Source organism: Grus americana, chromosome 17 (assembly GCF_028858705.1).
Source record: "Grus americana isolate bGruAme1 chromosome 17, bGruAme1.mat, whole genome shotgun sequence".
In the NCBI taxonomy this organism is placed as follows: domain Eukaryota; kingdom Metazoa; phylum Chordata; class Aves; order Gruiformes; family Gruidae; genus Grus; species Grus americana.
The window spans coordinates 8,296,768-8,316,293 of record NC_072868.1 but is presented as its reverse complement, the minus strand read 5'-3'; the positions used below and the strand labels follow the sequence as shown (position 1 = coordinate 8,316,293).

General features: G+C 48.3%; 2 protein-coding genes across 4 annotated transcripts; one reads left to right on the top strand and one right to left on the bottom strand.

Annotated features, from left to right (window-relative positions):
• Positions 1 to 302: 302 nt before the first annotated feature.
• Positions 303 to 7,505, bottom strand: DDX27 (DEAD-box helicase 27). Its single transcript, XM_054845419.1, has 21 exons — positions 7,349 to 7,505; positions 7,031 to 7,165; positions 6,868 to 6,927; positions 6,395 to 6,554; positions 5,975 to 6,021; positions 5,726 to 5,812; positions 4,843 to 4,948; positions 4,069 to 4,242; positions 3,599 to 3,749; positions 3,344 to 3,443; positions 3,091 to 3,232; positions 2,863 to 3,016; positions 2,667 to 2,748; positions 2,414 to 2,591; positions 2,158 to 2,264; positions 1,877 to 1,982; positions 1,679 to 1,773; positions 1,451 to 1,577; positions 1,097 to 1,181; positions 820 to 894; positions 303 to 548 (listed from the first exon to the last, which is right to left on the bottom strand). Exons 1-21 carry the CDS (start codon positions 7,436 to 7,438, stop codon positions 533 to 535), a joined length of 2,277 nt encoding a protein of 758 aa, XP_054701394.1. The 5' UTR covers positions 7,439 to 7,505; the 3' UTR covers positions 303 to 532.
• On the top strand, positions 7,455 to 19,443 carry ZNFX1 (zinc finger NFX1-type containing 1). Of its 3 annotated transcripts, none has more exons than XM_054845417.1 (14): positions 7,455 to 7,643; positions 8,127 to 8,248; positions 8,943 to 10,952; positions 11,750 to 11,881; positions 12,149 to 12,297; positions 12,516 to 12,659; positions 13,081 to 13,183; positions 13,429 to 13,670; positions 13,792 to 13,931; positions 14,242 to 14,396; positions 15,071 to 15,216; positions 15,588 to 15,698; positions 16,396 to 16,491; positions 16,921 to 19,443. In XM_054845417.1, exons 1-14 carry the CDS (start codon positions 7,504 to 7,506, stop codon positions 19,351 to 19,353), a joined length of 6,123 nt encoding a protein of 2,040 aa, XP_054701392.1. In that variant the 5' UTR covers positions 7,455 to 7,503; the 3' UTR covers positions 19,354 to 19,443. The 3 variants fall into 3 exon arrangements, with proteins under 3 accessions (XP_054701392.1, XP_054701391.1, XP_054701393.1); XM_054845416.1 differs by having other exon boundaries at positions 7,455 to 7,688; XM_054845418.1 differs by having other exon boundaries at positions 7,489 to 7,586.
• Positions 19,444 to 19,526: the final 83 nt, after the last annotated feature.

The following is a 19,526-nucleotide window of genomic DNA, read 5'->3' as shown; positions in this document are numbered from 1 at the left end:
TCTGCCCCCTCTCCTTTGGGGATAATCCTTTCTTCAGATAGTGCCCTCTTAGAGATTTGTTTTAATTCCTGTGACTGTCCTCTCTGAAGCCATCTTTGTGACAGGTAGCCTGAGAAACTTTTTTTCTTATTAGAAATAGGCTCTCAAACATAGAAATAATTTTCAGCCATATTAATTAATTGAGATCACAGAAGTATATGAACAAAGCAGCAAGTGTTCTCCAGTTCTTGCCTTAAAGACAACTTGAATTCCATATCCCAGCTCTCAGTTGCTCTATCCATCCTATAAAACAGAGCAAACTGTTTAGAAAAAAATAAAAATCAATCCTTTATTGTGTAGGCTGCTGCTGTTTTCACACAGGGTCTTCAACCAGGTATTAACAAACATCCCAAAGTTATTCCAGAACTTGAAAAATGAGTTGATTTTACTGAAGCTGTTTCCTTGCAGTACAAAGAAATCCAGGCCCTGGAGAGAGCGAGTCTGAAATGTCCGCCTTGTCCAAATTACCCCTTTGGTAACTGAACAGCAGTTCTTACTTTCTCTTGTACCTGAAAGAGAAGATATTTGAAAAGATGTTCCACCAGCCCAACTCTCAAGGGAAAGGAACAGCACTGAGCGTTCTCTAGGCAATGCTCTCCCAAGCAGCAGTGTAGGAATGTGCTATAAAGGCAGCATCAGACCCGCACTAGGAGGGCGAGCTACAACAAAACCAACAAACCTTTTAGCAAGGGTTTAACCTTTAAACAATCATAAGAAGAGGAAAGACAAAGTGGGGGGGGGAGGGGAAGACTGGAATACAAAAGTAAAGGTGAGCTATACCTGGACTTGGACTTGAAGTTTCCTCCTTTTCTATGCTGGGCCATACCCAAGCGTTTTCGATCTTCAAATGATGGGCTTTTTAGGAAAGAGGGGAGAGGGGAGGTAAGACAAAAGCCACTGAAATACGTCAATAGCACAGGTATTTCTTGCAAGAATCCCTTCTCTGCTCTGCCCACCTCTTCCCCCAGTATCAAAGTATCCCGAGAAAGTCCAGAGATGCAAAAATAAAATCCCACCTACTGAAGTCTGGACTAATATACCACTACTAAGGCATTACCCGGCACGGTACTGCTTCAGGGCCTTCCTGCTTGTGTTGGTAAGCTCTTCATCAAACACAGATGTTTTTTTCTTCCGCTTAGGACCTAACACAGAGACAATAGTCAGAACGTTGGCTGGTGAGAGAAAGCCACAGCATCATCGTGTTTACTAGAGCCCAGTAGCCTTGACCACAACAATTAGCCTAACCCTCAGGAACAGCAATGACTCCTCTTTGCAAACACACACCCTGGTCAGCACCCGTGGCCTTTCCTTCAAGGATCAATGCTTCCCTCTATACAAATTAATTTAATTTACCTATTTGTAACAAAGTAACAGACATAAGGTAAGTCAGCCGTAAACCAAAAGTCTCCACCTGCTGGTACTGCTGCTGGTTCCTCTTCTGGCAAGGCTCTAGCTCGTTTTGCTCGGCGATTCCTTTTTGCCAGCCGCTCAGCATACATTTGAGATTTCAAGATTTCAAACTGTGACCTCTCCTCTGGCTGAAAGGTGTTAAAACGCAAGTTTTCAGTGATGTGAGGTTTTGCTAAGGGACAACAAGGATTGTCTACCCAGGGTGCCACTTGTCCATAAATGTACTCACTGTCATTTGGACTTTTTTCTGTCTGTCCTGCATAAATTTCTTCCTTTTCTTTTTGCCTCGTAATGCTAGGTCAAACTCCTGCAGGGCTTTAGCCACTGTAAAGACAAAGAAAAACATAGAATACAGAACCTCTCAAAGTACAGAGTGCAATCCAGTTGCAGCTATGGAATTTAAAGTGGCAGCAGTGTCATGACTCACATTTCTCTTTCTTCCTCTCCTCACGGGTCTGGAACCAGCTCCGCTCCAAACCCTCACCCGCAGTCTCTTGTTTTCCCGTCTCCAGCTGCTTCTTTGCCCTATTGATCTGAGATAATTCAGGCAAGAAGTGAGCTCGTGGTAGCTAAAAAAATATCTCTCTCTGCCCTTTCTAAAGCAGGCAGGTTAAATACATTAGGGCAACTTCCTTATGCACTGTGTCTACTCCAGATCCTAAAAAAACTACGGTAAAAACAAATTTCCTTAAAAAAAAAAATCCTTACCTGGGCCTCTGATTGCTGCATCTCACGTTCCTCACGCTCCAAGCACAGAACTGCATACACATCTTTCTCTAGATTCTCAATCTTCTCTCGAAATTTTAGTATGACATCTGAAAACAATACAGTGTGAACATCAGAAGCAGCTCACATAAAGTCCATCTTGCACCTCTTTTCACATCCACCTCTTTCAGTGCCCCTCTGTACTCCAGTATTTCCCTGCCAACTGCTCTCCTGCTTTTTACCTCAGTGAAGTGTGTACCTTGGGGGAGAATTCTGGCTTTCACTGGCGTTTTGGCAGCCTTCACAATATCCTTTAGCATCTTGCGCTCTTCCTCACCCACAAGTGAAACTGAACGACCAGCCCTGCCTGCTCTTGCTGTCCGACCCACTCGATGAACATAGTGTTTCGTGGTGTTGGGCATGGTAAAATTGATTACCTATAACAGAAACAGTGTCAGTAGGGAAACAGTATTAAAGGACTCATTAAAAAGCTCAGCACTGCAAATACTCACTGTTTTAACACCTTCAATATCAAGTCCACGTGCAGCCACATCTGTAGCTACCAGAATATCGATCTGCTCATCCTTAAAGCGCCTGAGCAGAGATAACAAATACATCAGCAATGAACACTACGATCCACTTCTGCCCTAAGACTTCCATCTCCTAACTTGTTTTTTGCCCATGATTGCCAACTAAGCCAGCTAATACCTGAGTGCTTCCAGCCGCTGTGCCTGAGAGAGGTTCCCATGAAGCTCCCCAACCCGTAGACCCATCAGCCCAAGCAGGATGTGCATACGGTGAGCTTGCTTCTTGGTCTGGGTGAAAAGCATCACATGATCTGGGAACGTTCGTGTCAGTAGAGCTGAAAGACAGTCCTCTCAGGAGCCTGCTTCATAGTCACCTGCTGATTTCAGCTTTTCTTTGCTCATCACTAACCTGATACAATAGCCTCACGGTCCCCCTCTCGGTTAGGTCTGATCCGGATAAATTCCTGCCGCAGGAAAGGGGCAACGTCTGTGTTGCTGTTCACAAAAATTCGGACGGGATTTTTCAGGGAAACGGAAGCCAAATCTTTCACCTACCAAAACAAGTTAAGAAAAAAAAACAGTCCATATAATCTCTGGTAAAAGACTACACAAACGTGTATTCAACTTTCTGCCTCAATATGCCCCTCAGCAGACTGTCTTACCTCCTCTGTCATTGTGGCAGAGAAAAGCATTGTCTGACGGTGGTTGGAGCACAACCTGATTATTTCCTTCATCTGTTCCTCAAAGTATTCATCCAGCATCCTACACAGGAGAAAAGCAGCAAGGTAAGGCAGCTTCACCTGGTTCTAGCTAAGAATCATTACTTAAGGCAGGGCAGCAAAGACTGCCCTGTAGCCTGGGAAAAGGAAAGCGGAAAACTACCATCTCATTTTTCACTGCTGTCCGGCTTAGCCTACCTGTCTGCTTCATCCAAAATCAGCACCTCAACACTGCTTAGGTGGAAAGAGGGGCAGTTGTGGAGATGATCAATCAGTCGCCCAGGAGTGGCAATAAGAATGTCTGGCCCAGAACGCAGAGCTGCTTCCTGAGTCTTCACATCAAGACCACCTAGCAGGGAGTGAACACGGACTGCTGACTCCCTGAGGACGCAGCAGCAGAGTACACAGATGCAAATTACCCAAAGAACAGCAAATAACTCAGATTAATACCACATTCACAATTGGAAGTGACCCCACCTTTTCTTTCCAGAAACCAACGAACAAAAAGTACGGCACGGTACTGGAAAGCAAGATTTTAAACCACAGCACACCTACCAGAAGCATACCTGCAATAACCGCATAGCCTCCAGTTTGGTAACACAGAATTCCCAGCTCTGTATAGCAGCTTACGCGAGCTGTACGGTTCACATAAGCAACTTAATACTAACCTACAGCAAGGCAAGTTGTGACACTGCTGAACTGCGCCAGCTGTTTTGTGACAGAGTGCACTTGAATACCCAGTTCTCGTGTTGGTACTAGAACCAATACTCGTGTTATTGGAGCCTGACGAGGTTTGTAAATGAGGCGCTCGAGGACAGGCAAGATGAAGGCAGCTGTTTTACCTAAAGAAAAAAATTAAGAAGAATTAGTAAGTGTCCTGGTTTCAGCACGGATAGAGTTAATTTTCTTCCTAGCAGCTGGCATAGCGCAGTGTTTTGGATTTATGATGAGAATAATGTTGGTAACACACTGTTTCAGTTGCTGCCAAGCAGTCAAGGACTTTTCAGCTTCTCATACTGCCCCGCCAACAAGTACACTGGGGGTGCACAAGAAGCTGGGAGGGGACACAGCCAGAACAGCTGACCCAAACTGGTCAAAGGGATATTCTATACCATATGTCGTCATGCTCGGTATATAACTGGGGGGTTGGTCAGGAGGTCTGCACAGCTCAGGAACTAGGTGAGCACTGGCTTCAGGTGGTGAGCAACTGCGCTTTGCATCACTTGTTTTGTATATTCTTTTATCATAATTATTATTATCATCATCTTCCTTTTCTGTCCTATTAAACTGTCTTTATCTCGACCCATGAGTTTTACCTATTTTTTCTTTTTGATTCTCTCTCCTGAGCGAACAGCTGTGTGGTTAAACCACACCACCAAGAATTACCAATAATTGTGAACAGCTAATTCTCTGTGTTTCCTGTGCCCTGCTCAACCTCCTACCTGTCCCAGTGGCAGCACAGGCACAGATATCCTTCCCCAGAAGACCCACCGGGATACAAGCCTTCTGAATTGGGGTTGGTTGCTTGAAGCCAAGAGCTGTGATTGCCTACAAAGGAGATAGAACAATTACACTCTGTCTCTGGTGAGGCCACACCTGGAGTGCTGTCCCCAGCACTGGGCTCCTCGGTACAAGAGACATGGCCATGCTGGAGAGAGTCCAGCAAAGGGACACAAAGATGATGAAGGGACTGGAGCACCTCACACATGAGGGAAGGCTGATGGAGCAGGGACTGTTCAGCCTGGAGAAGAGAAGGCTCAGGGGGAAACTTGTCGATGTATATAAATATCCGAAGGGAGGGTGAAAAACGGGCGAAGCCAGGCTCTTTTCAGTGGTGCCCAGTGATGGGACCAAAGGCAATGGGAACAACCTGAAACACAGGAGGTTCCTCTGAACACCAGGGAACACTTTTTCACTGTGAGGGAGACCAAGCACTGGCACAGGCTGCCCAAAGAGGTTGTGGAGTCTCCATCCTTGGAGATATTCAAAAGCTGTCTGGACATGGTCCTGGACAATCAGCTCAAGGTGGCCCTGCTTGAGCAGGGGGCTGGGCAAGGTGACCTTCAGAGGTCCCTTCCAAACTCAACCATTCTGTGATTCTGTGACAAGTCTCACTCAAGATAGTGTTGATATATTGCAAATCAAAGAACGGTTTCCATTATTTGGGAATAACAGCTCCTAAAGGACCATCACACTAGCTCCCACATAATTTCCTCTTCAGAGAGGCTGTAAAGAGAAGAGGAATTTGACAGTTCTGATTGGCGAAGGGGAGGCTGTACAACATTCTTCAGAGTAACATATGCAATAACTAAACTAGGTAAATACCTTTAGCAAAGGTCGTGAAAGATTCATGTCCTGGAATGACAAGTTATCATCATATTGAGAAGCATCTTCAAAAAAGCTCTCTGCTTCCTAGAAAGCAACAATAAAAAAACTGGAACAACACAGGCAGCAACACAACATGCCATCAAAGGGTTCTGGGCTGGTTTTTGAGCTACAGATTGTTAACCAAAGTCAAGTTCCTCCAGAAGAAGCGCTGGAGAACGACCTAGTGTCATTCTGTCCAACACTTACCACTTCTCCCTTTTTCGATCTCCTCCGTTCCTTCACTTTGACTGTATCTGCAGACAGAGAAGTGTGACAGGGATTAACAAGCACAGCTTAACACATAACAAGATATGGTGACTACCTTCATCTCATACTTTTTGCTCTGAATGAGTTATTGAGGGAGAAGCCTCAGAAACAAAAGACAGGCATGCAACAGAGTAAAATACCAAGCAAATATCCTTCTTCAGGGTTGAGTTCAATTAAAGTACTATGGCTACCATTCAAAATAAGCTTGACCAAAATCAGAAGGAATGTTGCAGAAAGAAAACAGCAAAAACCCAAGAGGTTCTTGTCCACTGCCAGCAAGGCTTCACTACAGACTTTTCTCCAGTGAGCCAACAGTCTGTCAGAGTCTTGCTCCTGACCATCTCTCTGTACTGCTAATACCTGCTTTTCTGAAGATAGTTTCATCATCCAGTGAATACTGAGACTCCACATCATCATCTTCTTTGTCCCCACTGAAATCCTCACACTCCTGCTTTTTGGTTTGATTATCCTCAGTATCTGCATCTTCATCTTTCACTTTTGCTTGTTTAGCTTCTCTTTCCTAGAAAAAGATTTTTAAAAAAAGTTTTAAGAAGAAAGGATAAAGAAGAAACTTCAAACCTTTGTGAGCTTTTGTTTGTTGTTATGAGCCCATTCCCACATCCATGGTTTTGGACAACCTTAAGCATTAACAATTCTGCATTCTCATCAGTTCAGCAACACATCAGGTGTGGTTGCAAACCCAGTGGAGGCGATGAGCTGCGGCTTGAGCACTGCAGCTCAGGGTGCTTGCAGAGTCTGTGCCTCTGGAGGGAACGCAGTAGAAGGCCAAACCCATACCAGGCTTTTCAGCAATGAGAGAGAAAGGCCCCGACCTGGAACTTCCTCTTCTGTCTCACTTTCTCAATCTTCTCATCCAGTGTTGTGGCTGCTCTCTAGGCAGGAAATCACAAAAGAGGAGCTGTAAGAGGAGCCCAGGGGAGCGCAGGGGCCTGCGGCCTCAGGCACTGCAGCCCCGGTCCCGGCCCCAGGCCTCACCTTGCCCCGGAGCTGGCGCAGCGCTGCTGCCCAGGCACCTTCCCCGCCGGCCTCCGCCTCGCCGAAGATGAAGGTGGCACTGAAGTCCCCGCCTGTGGGTCCCCGCCGTCTGGGGCCCGGAGGCCGGCGCAGCTCCTGCAGTAACACCAATGAGCAACGACCGCGGGACGGCCGAACCGGACCGCACCGACCTCGGTCCCGGCCCAGCACGATCCAACCCGGCCCAATGCAACCTGAGCCGGCCCGACCCAACTCGGCACCAGCCCAGTCCGGCCCGGCTCACCCACGACCCAGCCAAGAGACCCTGCCCGGCCTCACCTCCTCATCCTCGGAGTCCCCAGATTCAGGGTCCTCGGGCCCCGCGTCCCCCTCCGCGATGGTGCCCACCAGGCCCAGGCCCTGCAGCATGGCCACGGCCCCGCAGCTGCGTCCCGGAACCGCGCGTCACCACGTGAATCGGCGGCTGCGCATGCATGGAACCCGTCCAGGCGTTCTCTTGTGGGCGGGGCGACGGCTGCCCCCGCCCCGCGGGGCGGGAAGGAAACCGAAATCAGCGGTACGGGGAAAGGGCGAAGGGCTCCACCGGAGGGATGCTGCCCACCGGGGATAGCCGGTATGGGGCAGGGCCGGGGCGGGGGGCATTGCCCGCTGGGACCGGGTCGGTGCTGGAGGAAGGGGAAGGGCACTGCCCGCTGGGACCGGGTCGGTGCCGGGGGAAGAACGGGGGGCACTGCCCGCTGGGACCGGGACCGGGAGCGGGTCGGTGCTGGGGGAAGGTGGGGAGCAAGCACTGCCCGCCGGGAGCGGGTCGGTGCCGAGGGGGGCGCGGGGGGGCACTGCCCGCCGGGGCTGGGAGCGCGTTGGCGCCAGGGAAAGGCGGGGACCCCTGCCCGCTGGGGCCGCGCCGGTGCCGAGGGAAGGCGGGGGTCACTGCCCGCTGGGGCTGGGGCCGGGAGCTGGCCGGTGCGCGGGGAGGGCAGGGGCGTTGCCCGCCGGGGCGGGCCTTGTGGGGAACTGGAAAGTGAAACTTTTGGCGGGGGGCGGGCGCGGCGGCTCCCGGAGCGCTGAGAACGACGGCGGCTGTGTCCGGGTGCAGGAGCGCGGCAGCCCCCAGCGCTGAGCGGTGCCCTCGCCCCAGAGGGCTGCGGCGCCCCGCAGAGGAGTCACCGGGCCGAGCGATGGAGGGGGCCGGGCAGGAGCCTCGAGCCGGAGAGAGAGGTGAGGGTCGGCCGGTGAAGGCAGGGCAGGAGGCTGGGGCTGGTACAGGGGGGATCCGCTCCTTCCCTGCCCGTGTATAGTGAAATTCCCTCTCCGGCCTAAATGCCAGCATTTCCTGATTTGCCCCCGGAGTCTGGTTGGGGCCGTGAGCTGCCGATGCACTGCAGCAATCTCTTTGCAAAGTGTTTCTGCTGGTATTCCCTAAGTATTCTGTTGCGAGCGTGACAAAGGCTCCCAGGTCTGTGCTTCCTGCTACTCCGAGAGGCTGGGGTTTGTCCAGGTCTGCGTTTTCACTGTGTTATATACACTCAAAGTCAGCTGCTGCTGCCTTTGCCGTTATTTTAATGATGGCTGACTCCTGAGGAAATCCTGTCCTGGGCAGGAAACTTCATCTTTGGCCTTCTTTAATTCTGCTTTCAGTTCTGTGGAAAAGGGTTTGTTGTTTTTTTTTTCTCTGTGTGTGTCTTCAAGTGAACTCTAGGCACGGCACTCTTTTTAGCAGTTAGAAAAAGGGGTACAAAGGAAACGTCAACTTGAAAGTCTGGGTGCAAATGCAATGGTAGTTTTCTAACTTGATGCCAAAAGTCCAAAATATGCTGACTCTCAGGCCAAAATGCTCGTGTGTTTCTGTTGGGAGGCAGGTTAATGTGGTTGATTTATAATTAAGGAGTGGTTTTTTTTTTTATTTTTTAAGGGCATGCAGTTCATTGGGATATTTGCTTTACACAAAGAGGCAGAAATAGAACAAATAATGTGTCGGGTCAAGCACAGTTAGGGGAAAGTCCCCAAGCCAGAAATTATACTCTTCTACCTGGGCAAAGAGACAAAAGATGTGGTGGCAGGATTTGGAGGGTTCCTCAATCAATCAAGAATAAACCAAGAAACCAAGGTGAACAGGCCAACAGTGGAGCCACAGGACACTGGAACGAACAGGAGAATGAAGGAAGGAGAATGAGGTATCAAGGTGGACAAGGACATGAGAGGGCCAGAGGACCCTGGAATGAGCAAGAAAATGAGAGCAGAGGAAGGAGGTATCAAGGTGGACAAGCACATGAGAGGGCCAGAGGACCCTGGAACGAACAAGAAAATGAGGGTAGGGGAAGGAGGTATCAAAGCGGACAAGCCCATGAAGGAGGTAGATGGCTAAGGAATGGGCAGGAAAATGAAGGTAGGGGAAGGAGGACGCAACCTCGGGAGAATCCTCGTTTCTATCAGAACCCTACCCCAGGTGGTGCCCAGTTCAGCAAGCAGCCTCAGCAAGTCAAAAGGATTGGCTATAAATTCCTTGAAAATCTCCTCCAGAAAGACCCTTCAGAAGTTGTCATCACACTTGCTTCTAGTCCGAGTTTGAAGGAACTTCTTTCCCAAATGACTATGAACCCCAGTTTCCTTCAGCTTGTTTGTCAGGTGCTTCAAAAAGCATGCACTTCCCGAATGGATAGGCAGAGTGTCCAACAGCTTTTGGGAGTGGTGAAGGAGTCCAACTTTCTCAAGATCTGTCTGCCACAGTACGTGTCTGACATGGTAACAGAAGCAGTCCCCGCTGTACGTCATCAGTACCCTGTGCATATTACCAACATAATTTCAATTCTTCAGGAGCTGATCAGTATTTTCCCTGCCAGCTCTGTACAGAACATCTCCATTCTCTTGACAGTCTTGTCAGCATCCATAAATGCCCTGAGAGCTTCTGGTGTGGACATCACAGAAGAAACAGAGAAGAATCTAAGTAAAGTCCAGATGCTCGTGCAGCATCTGCAGGAGAAGAGACGTGAGGGCACACTGAGGGCTGATAACTATATTCTTAGGCAGACTCAGACTGATGATCAAGGAGAAAGCTATCGTACAATGACTGTTTATCCTACGTACAATGAGGTACACCATGACGAGAAACCCTTTCTACGTCCCAATATTGTTTCTGGAAGATATGAGAGCACCAGCATTTATCTTGACACCCATTTCCGTCTTTTGAGAGAAGACTTTGTAAGGCCTTTGAGGGAAGGTATCTTGGAGCTTTTGGAGAGCTTTGAGGACAAAGGTTTGAGAAAGAAAAGATTTGATGATATCAGGATTTACTTTGATGCACGGATTATTACCCCAGTCTGTTCCCCAACTGGTATTGTTTACAAGGTCCAATTTGACATAAAACCATTGAGGTTTGTACGATGGCAGAATTCCAAACGGTTGCTATATGGATCCCTGATCTGCATGTCCAAAGATCACTTTGAAACATGCCTTTTTGCCACTGTTTCTAATCGTGATAACGCGGATCTTGCCTGTGGGATCGTGCAGCTCTGTTTTAATGCACAGAGCCAGGCACTGCTGGCACAGGTTCAGCCCTCAGACTCCTTCCTCATGGTAGAGACAACTGCCTACTTTGAGGCCTATCAACATGTGCTAGAAGGGTTACAGGAAATCCAGGAAGAAGATATCCCATTCCAGAAGTACATCGTGGAATGTGACACACAGGTGAAGAAGCCAACGTACCTGACAATGGATACTGTCTACAACTTTGCACCCTTGACGGAAGATCCCCTTTCAGATGAAGAGACGCACCATGATGGTTTGAAAAGCCAAAGCGTCCATGTTCTAGATCCCGAGCAGTGGCCCTCAATGGAAACCTTGAGATTAGATGAGTCTCAGATGCAGGCATTGAGTCTTGCACTCACCAAGGAGCTGGCTATTATCCAAGGACCTCCTGGGACAGGTGAGAAACATTTGCTTTAATTCTTTGTCATTTAAGGAGTTCTCCTTGATTCCCCCATGTAGGAGAGATTAACTTCAGAGAAAGCCAGCTGTACTGTGTCCAAAGCTTTAGTCCCATGCCTAATTGATGCCTGAGTCGCCCCAATAGCTTGAGCTGTGGAGAAGGCTAAAATATCCTCAAATACACAAACCCAACCTTACGTGTTGCCAACCTACTTGCAAGTAGACACTAACAGCACTGTTGGCTCTGCTTGTGTATTGGGGTAAAAAAATTTTCAACCATCTTTGATAACACGGTACCTCTTGCTGTACGACAGTCCTATTTGTCTTCATAGCATGTTAGAACATTGGGAGTGTTGAGCCATGGTCCTCTGTGTGAATAAAGCATTACAAGATTAACTGTGATTGTTTTAAATGGTACCTTATTTCAACAAGCACCACTGCTTGTGTTCCACTGGTATGTGGATGTTTCACGTGCAGCCAAATGTCACATACGAAGCCAGTATCAGAGTGGGCCAGGGGACTCAGCGGTAGAGGAAGCCCTGGGTCCAGATCTCGTCTATTAACCAAAAGACAAGATTATTGCAGAGCATGGCCTTGCTCAACCACAGGCTAGAAAGACAGTGTCATGCTACTTCATTTACATTTGGTAAACTAGTTACTTCTGGGGTCAGCTCTCTTGGCACAGACCAGATTTGCAGCCTAGAAGGAAGTCTTGTGTCTGTTTTTGATTCCTGTGTTTTGAGGCACCCTGTAGGCGGTAGATTGCCCCTTTCTGATTCTGTGCTTGTTTTACAGGGAAGACTTATGTGGGTTTGAAGATTGTTCAGGCTCTCTTGACTAATAAGCACGCATGGCAAAGCACTGTCCAGAAGCCTCCCATCCTCGTAGTCTGCTACACTAACCATGCACTGGATCAGTTCTTAGAAGGTAAGAGTACCTGACAAGTACGATAGAGGGTCAGGTAGAAATTATACTAAAACTCTTACTCTGCCCGTCTTCTGGCATGATGACCTGCCCTTGTGGATTTTTCTTGTGACTCTAGCCCCATTGATAAGCAGTAAGAAAACTTCACTCAGACCAATCCAGTGTAGCATTTGCAAACAAAGGATGTTCTGGGTCTTTTCCCTACCCCTTGTCCTACAGCAGAAAACAGAGCTTGCCTCTTTGGTACTAACATTTCTCTTTCATTCCCAGGAATATACAAATTTCAAAAACATGGGATGGTGCGTGTTGGGGGCAGAAGTAACAGTGAAGTCCTGAAGCAATTCACCTTGAAGGAGCTGAGGAAGAAGTATGAATTCCGATACAACTTGCCAGCGCATCTCCGCAGAGCCTATATGCTTGTATGTGCACACTTCACTGGAGATGATGGGACTGGGTTGCCTGTGCATTGGAGGAGCTAACTAAACTTCCTCCGCACCTGTTCTTCCACCTTGTCTTACACTGAAGTCAGCCTCTTCATTCTTCTGTCCTTGTTCACTTTATCAGTTTCTTGTCCTGCTGTTTCTAAACTTTGTTTCTCTGAGTATAATGATGCCTCCCTTCTCTTTGTTATGAGTAGACAGCAGGTGAGATGAAAGAGGCTGAGCAGGAGCTCCATGAAGGAGCGAAGCACTTGGAGTGCACAATGTACGGAGTTCTGCACGAGCGCCACTTGGAAGCATGCATTGCGCCCCAGCACTGGGACAGCCTGATGAGTCGTCTGGTAAGAGAGGTCTCTTTCTTCTGAGTCAAGCAGTCCCAATGTCTGAGGTTCCCCAAGCACACTTCTTTTTAGCATCACTTGGCTACTAGGAAAGTGAGGGCGTGAATAGCAAGCTGTGCCAAGTGACAGTAGACTAGACCGGGCAGGGCAGGCAGGGGCTTTAAAGTTTGCTCCTTTAAACTGTGGAGATTCTAAGTGATCTTTATCGACATAAAAATACAAGTGCCCAAATGAAAGCCTCTTGAACTGAAGGGGAGGAGAGATGCTTTTTCTGAAGATCTGAGGCTGCTCAGACTTTCTAGCTCTGGAGGTCTCTCAGGGGACTTGTCCTAGTTGCCTGCTGCTGCAAGGTGCTGCTTTGGCAGCATCCTCAGACTCTGAAGTGCAATAGGCCTGGCTGATTTGACTTTCCTTATATTAGGATGATGAGAAGTTTTACTACAGTGCTTCACAACACTCAGTGATTCTGGAGTGGCTGGGCCTTGGTGTAACTTTCTTCACCCACAATGCTGCTGAGAATCCAGGTAAAAAAAAAAAAGACACAAAAAAAGACGAACACCCACCCCCATCCTCTACAGCTGCATTTGCTTAAGCAGCGCATGTGTGTCAGAAAAGAGACACTGCTACTTAACAGGCGCTGAAAGATGCGTGATACTGTAAGGTAGTGGAAAGAAGACTAACCTTAATTTCCACATAGTGATCTGACTGCTGCACTGCGATTCTGCTGGAGTGGCTGTGGCTTACTGCATGTGACTGGTGACTCTCACAGGTGGTCAGCAGGAGAGAGAGGAGGAGTGGGAAGGTGAAGCAGAAGAGCAGCTTTTGGAGATCCCAGAGGAGGCTGACCTGATTCAAGCTGACAGAGTGCTTGAGGATGAAGAGGCAGTAAAGTCTCAGAAAAGGAAGGAGGAAGAGCGCAGGGCTGTTCATGAACTAGCCAGTATGCTGTTGGCTATGAAGCTGGAGGACCAGGAAGAAGGAACAGCCCAACAGAAGGCTATGCAGTGGGAGGTAACTGCATGCACTAGCATGCTCTGGCTCTGCTTGACTGTGTAAATAACAACATGGGGATGCTGATACAGAAGAATCTTTGTGCTGTAACTGCTTATTGTGGAGCTTTTTCTTCCTGCAGGTAACTGCTGCCCAGAGGAAGAAAATGAAACAGAAGATGAAGGTTGAGCTTCGTAAACTGAGTGCAATGACAGAAATGGAGGCCAAGGCTATCCAGGATCTGTGGCAACTTGACCTGAGCTCCCGCTGGAGGCTTTACAGGTGACAAAGTTATTTTGCAGGGTCTGTCATACAAATGTTTCATAGGACCGCTCCAGTTTTCAAACTCTGTCTGTCACGTCACAGTGTTTCTGTCCATATCTGTTCAGCTCCTTATTTGAACATGCTTGTTCTTACCTTCCCTGTACTGCACCAGCAGTGCTGTCATCTCCACTGTGTGTGTCTGGGACTATGTACAGATGATAATATCTTGTCCAAAAGACACGGAGGATTTTGAACTGAATCCACTCAGAACTTCTGGATCATTGTGCTGTTCTCCTTGCTGTGTGTGATAATGGCACTTTCTTCTCAGGCTTTGGCTGCAGACCTATCAGGGATTTATTCGACAGAGGATTCTGCAGCATGAACAGCAGTACCAGGCAGCAGCAGAAAGGCTGACAGAACTGAAGCTGCAGGAAGATCTCTGCATTCTCAAGGATGCCCAAGTTGTGGGGATGACAACTACAGGTGCACAGCAGTTGGAAAGCAAACCAGTATTGCACTGCATCCCATAATGGTTAAAGGACCTTGTTGCCAAAAGATTAGTATCATGTGCTGCTTGACAGCCTGGGTCAGGCTCTGCATTAGTCTGCAGACTTCTCTAACCTCTGACTCCCTTTGCAAATGCAGCTATTGTGTGAATTGTCAACTGCCTGAACAGTTTCTGTGCACTCTTGCACTCCCTCCATCTCGAGCAGCATTCTTCTAACAGAAATGCTCCACTTGTTGTGTCTGAGTAAAGCACAGCTAATACCTGCACTGCTATCCCCACATCACCTTCTGGTCACGATAGTGTAAAGGTCATTGTAATGTGACCCTTTGGAGAGACAATTTTAGATGTATTTCTGTGTGTTGATCAATGTATGGAGTAGGTATCTTATATCTGAAGAGAGCCTTGGGAAAAGGCCAGGGCAGGCATAGGACTCTAATCCCCACCTGCCTTCCCTAATAACTCTTCATACAGAAGCCACACTTGGTACAGTGCTGGTTTAACGTTTAAAAAGCAGAGTCTTGAAATGGGGAATCTTGGGAAGAACCCCAGTCTCTTCTGGGGCACAGCCTACTCCCCTCCCTGAAAACTCTTGCCATACTGCCTGTGTGTAACTATATTCCACTAAGGTTTATGTTCTCTCCTTGCTCAGGTGCTGCCAAATACCGTCAGATCTTGCAAAAATTAGAGCCACGAATTGTCATTGTAGAAGAGGCAGCAGAGGTGCTTGAGGCTCACACCATTACTACTCTGAGTAAAGCCTGTCAGCATCTCATCCTCATTGGAGATCACCAGCAGGTAACATCCATGACTGATGCCTCCAACTGTTGTGCAAATGAACCAGAACCTGTTAACCAAGCGCCACCCGTGAAAGGTTGCCAAGACTTACTGCTCCCAGCTTCCGCTGATACCGTAGGTCCTGTCTCCTGTAGGTTTGGAGTAGAGCTCCTGTGGGACTTGTCTTTTAGTTTACCTGATGTGATTTTACACTCACAGCTGAAGTGGATACAAGCACATGTATCTAACTTTGATATTTAGCACTTCTGCAAGAATCCAGTCTCTGGCCTCTCTATGGGGGACCAGTGACAGAAAAAGAGATGAGTGGAAAAAATCTTGCTAATACATAGGAAAAGTGCTCAAACATGGACCTCCTCTCCCTTCTCTTTCAGCTGCGGCCTAGTGCAAATGTGTATGACCTGGCCAAGAACTTCAATCTGGAAGTCTCTCTCTTTGAACGGCTGGTGAAAGTCAATTTCCCCTTTGTCCGTCTGAAATACCAAGTGAGGAAGAGCTATTAAAAACCCCCTCCATTGCATTTCCATTTAGGTTAAGTTTGTAGTACACTTAAGGTTTTTTTATATTTCTACTCTCAGAGCAGCCTAAAAGAAAAGAACGTGCTATTTAATTCCTGAGAAGAATGGTAAGAGCTGTCAAACTGCCACAAACAGTATTCCAGTGTATTCCCAATTATGCAGTGATGTTGTCCGCAGCACTGTGTTTCCCACAGCTTATTGTGGCATCTGAAACTTCCAGAACTCTGGGGACTGACAGCACAAGTCTTCTCAGGCTGCTTTCTGCTAAATTGCTATAATCATTTATCTTGGTGCCTGGAGACATTAATTCTGCCTCCGGCAAGTCCTGTATTAAAACTACCTAGAAAAGCTCATGTAGTGGTTAGGGTGAGGTGCTGGCTTTTGTTATCTACAACAGTGTTCTTAGATTTGCACTGACACCAGCATTTTTATTACAACAACCTTGCCGAATGATTTTCTTGAAGTTACTGTGCTACTACTCCCTCTGTAACTGCCGGGGGTGGCAGCAATGGGGAGGGTGAGGATTGGGAGGTGCTCCCTTCTTGACTCTTACTGGAAAGTCATCCTTGTACTTAGCTGCAGTCTGTGCAGTGGAACGACAGAATATTGACAGGGAAATATGGTGCTCCTTCCTCAAGACTGATACAGCTGCTTTGTGTTTCAGCACCGCATGCGTCCTGAAATTGCCCAGCTTCTCATTCCCCATATATACCAGGACCTGGAGAACCATCCTTCTGTCCTGAAGTATGAGAACATAAAAGTGAGTTTTCAGCAATCCAAGCAATTGCTTTTGACCCCTGTTACTGGGTAAAATGAGCTTCTGTAAAATACAGTGTTCAAGAATTTGGTATCTCAGGTGTTACTAGGACTTAATCTTCTCTTTTCTACAACCTGAAAAGGTACAGTAGAAACAACTCTGAAAAAATTGGGAATAAAATCATCCACAGGAACTGATTTCATATATTAGGATACTGAGATGTTACTATAAGGTGAAATGTGATTACTAAGCTTAAATTCCTATCTGATGAATACACTATGAAATCTAGAGGAAATCGCCTAAGTATGTGGTAACTGCATCCTGTAGTCCTCTCCTTAGAGTCCTCCTGTCAGTGGATAATCAGGGATATGGAACCACGCTGCAGTGACAGAAGCTAAAATCCTGTTCTGACATTCCTTTCTCTTGTTTCAGGGGGTCACATCTAATCTCTTCTTTGTGGAACATGACTTTCCTGAGCAAGAGATCCAGGAAGGGAGAAGCCACCAGAACACACATGAGGCTCAGTTTGTAGTGGAACTGTGCAAGTACTTCTTGTGTCAGGATTATCTACCTTCTCAGATCACCATTCTCACTACTTACACTGGACAGCTTTTCTGTCTGCGTAAGCTCATGCCAGCCAAGACCTTTGAAGGTGTGAAGGTTCATGTAGTAGATAAGTACCAGGGGGAGGAGAATGATGTTATTCTGCTGTCACTCGTGCGGAGCAACAGTGAGGAGAGAACTGGGTTCTTACAGATCCCTAATCGGGTATGTGTAGCGCTATCCAGAGCTAAGAAAGGGCTGTATTGTATTGGAAATATGAGAATGCTGGGCAAAGTTCCTCTCTGGAGCAAGATCATTCACACCCTTCGGGAAAAGGGTCACATTGGCCGCTCATTGATGCTTTGCTGTCAAAACCACCCCGAAACCAAGACACTGGTATCTACAGCAGCAGACTTCAGCAAAGTCCCAGAAGGAGGCTGTACTCGTCCCTGTGAATTTAGGTTGAGTTGCAGCCATGTTTGCACGAGGGTATGCCACCCATATGACACAGAGCACAAAGACTATCGGTGCCTGAAGCCTTGTCAAAAGGTGCTTTGTGCAGATGGGCACCGCTGTGCACGGTCCTGTTATGAGGTCTGTGGACCATGCATGGTGATAGTAGAGAAAACGATTTCTAAGTGTGGCCACCTGCAGATGGTGCCATGCTCTACTCCAGAGAGCAAGTTTATCTGCCAAGAACCTTGCCAGAAAAAGTTGAACTGTGGGCACACATGCAGCAACTTCTGTGGGCAGGAATGCACTAAGCAGTGTCCCGAACTGGTTACAGCCATGCTGAAATGTGGCCACAACCAGCAAGTTAAATGCTGGATGACTGAGGAGACAGAGCTTGAGAAGCATGTGGAATGTAATACGAAGTGTTCTGCCACGCTGGAGTGTGGTCATGTATGCTCAGGATCCTGTCATACCTGCTATGAAGGAAGATTTCATAAGCCGTGTAGCAGCCCGTGCAAGCGCTTCTTGGTCTGCTCCCACAAGTGTCGGCAGCCTTGTACTGCAGAATGCCCTCCCTGTCAGCTGGAGTGTCAGAACCACTGTGTCCACAGCAGGTGTAAAAAGAGATGTGGAGAGCGCTGTTTTCCCTGTGCTGAGCCATGCGAGTGGCGGTGCCAGCACTACCAGTGTACCAATCTTTGCTCAGAACCATGCAATAGGCCGCGCTGCAACGTACCATGCACTAAGCTGCTGTGCTGCGGTCATCCTTGTATTGGATTGTGCGGAGAGCCCTGCCCAAAGAAGTGTCTCGTTTGTGACCGTGAGGAAGTCACCCAGATCTTTTTTGGCTTTGAGGAAGACCCAGACGCTCGATTTGTACAGCTTGAGGACTGTGGCCATGTCTTTGAGTCCCAAGGCCTTGACCATTATATGGATGAAGATGATGATGTCATCAAGCTGAAGGTATGCCCTATCTGTCAGACGCCAATCAGAAAGAATTTGAGATATGGCACCATTGTGAAAAGGTGGCTGGACGAGATAGAAAAGGTGAAAGAGAAAATTCAAGGCCCAGCACAGGAAATTGAGTCTAACAGAAAAAGACTGCAGGTTGCACTGGTAAGGAATACCGTTCTGCAGAGGAATCTACCCCTGGTGTTCCTTATGCTAAAAAATAAACTAGAAGCTTCTGTTCTTTCCACAAAGAATATTGGACTAATTGAGAACCAGCTTAACTTCTACAAACGTGTGGCAGACCTAACCAAGTCTCTGAGCAAAATTGATGCGAATGAGAGGAAAGGGCTGAGAAAGCGGCTGGATGAAGTCCAGAAGTGGCTGGATCAGCCCCGCCTCACTTTTACGGGCCAGGAGCTGTCTGACCTGCAGTCTGAGCTCCAGAGGCTGACGTATTTGCTGAGCCTCTTGGCAAGGTGCAGAGATGCGAGTGGGACGTTCACCCCAGCGCTCGCAGCAGAGATTGCCAGCGTACGTCAGATCCTGGAAGGGACGAAGAAATTCACGGCAGAGGATGAGGCGGCGGTGAAGGCTGACCTGGAGAGGCTCTGCGCCGCCTTGCCTGCGTCGGGGCTGGGGCTCTCTGAGGCCGAGCGGGTGCAGGTGGTCAACGCTATCGGCTGTCCCCGTGGCCACTGGTTCAAGTGCAAAAACGGGCACATCTACGTGATCGGGGAGTGCGGGGGGGCGATGGAGAGGAGCAAGTGCCCTGAGTGCCATGAGGTCATCGGGGGCACCAACCACACTCTGGACAGCACCAACAGCCTCGCCTCCGAGATGGACGGGGCCACCTACCCAGCCTGGTCTGAGACAGCCAACAACATGCTCAACTTCGAGGACCTCCACCGGCTGCTGTAGCGGGGGGGCGGCCCCCTTCCTTATCGTCCCGTCCCGGCTCCCCGGGCCCTCGCTGTCGTCCCTGTAACTAATAAAGTGTATCGGTGCACACGGGCGGTCTCGTCTGTCGGGGCAGGGTACGGGGCCGGGCGCGTCTACCGGAAAAGTCGGGACGGCGTCGTTCCTGCCGTTGC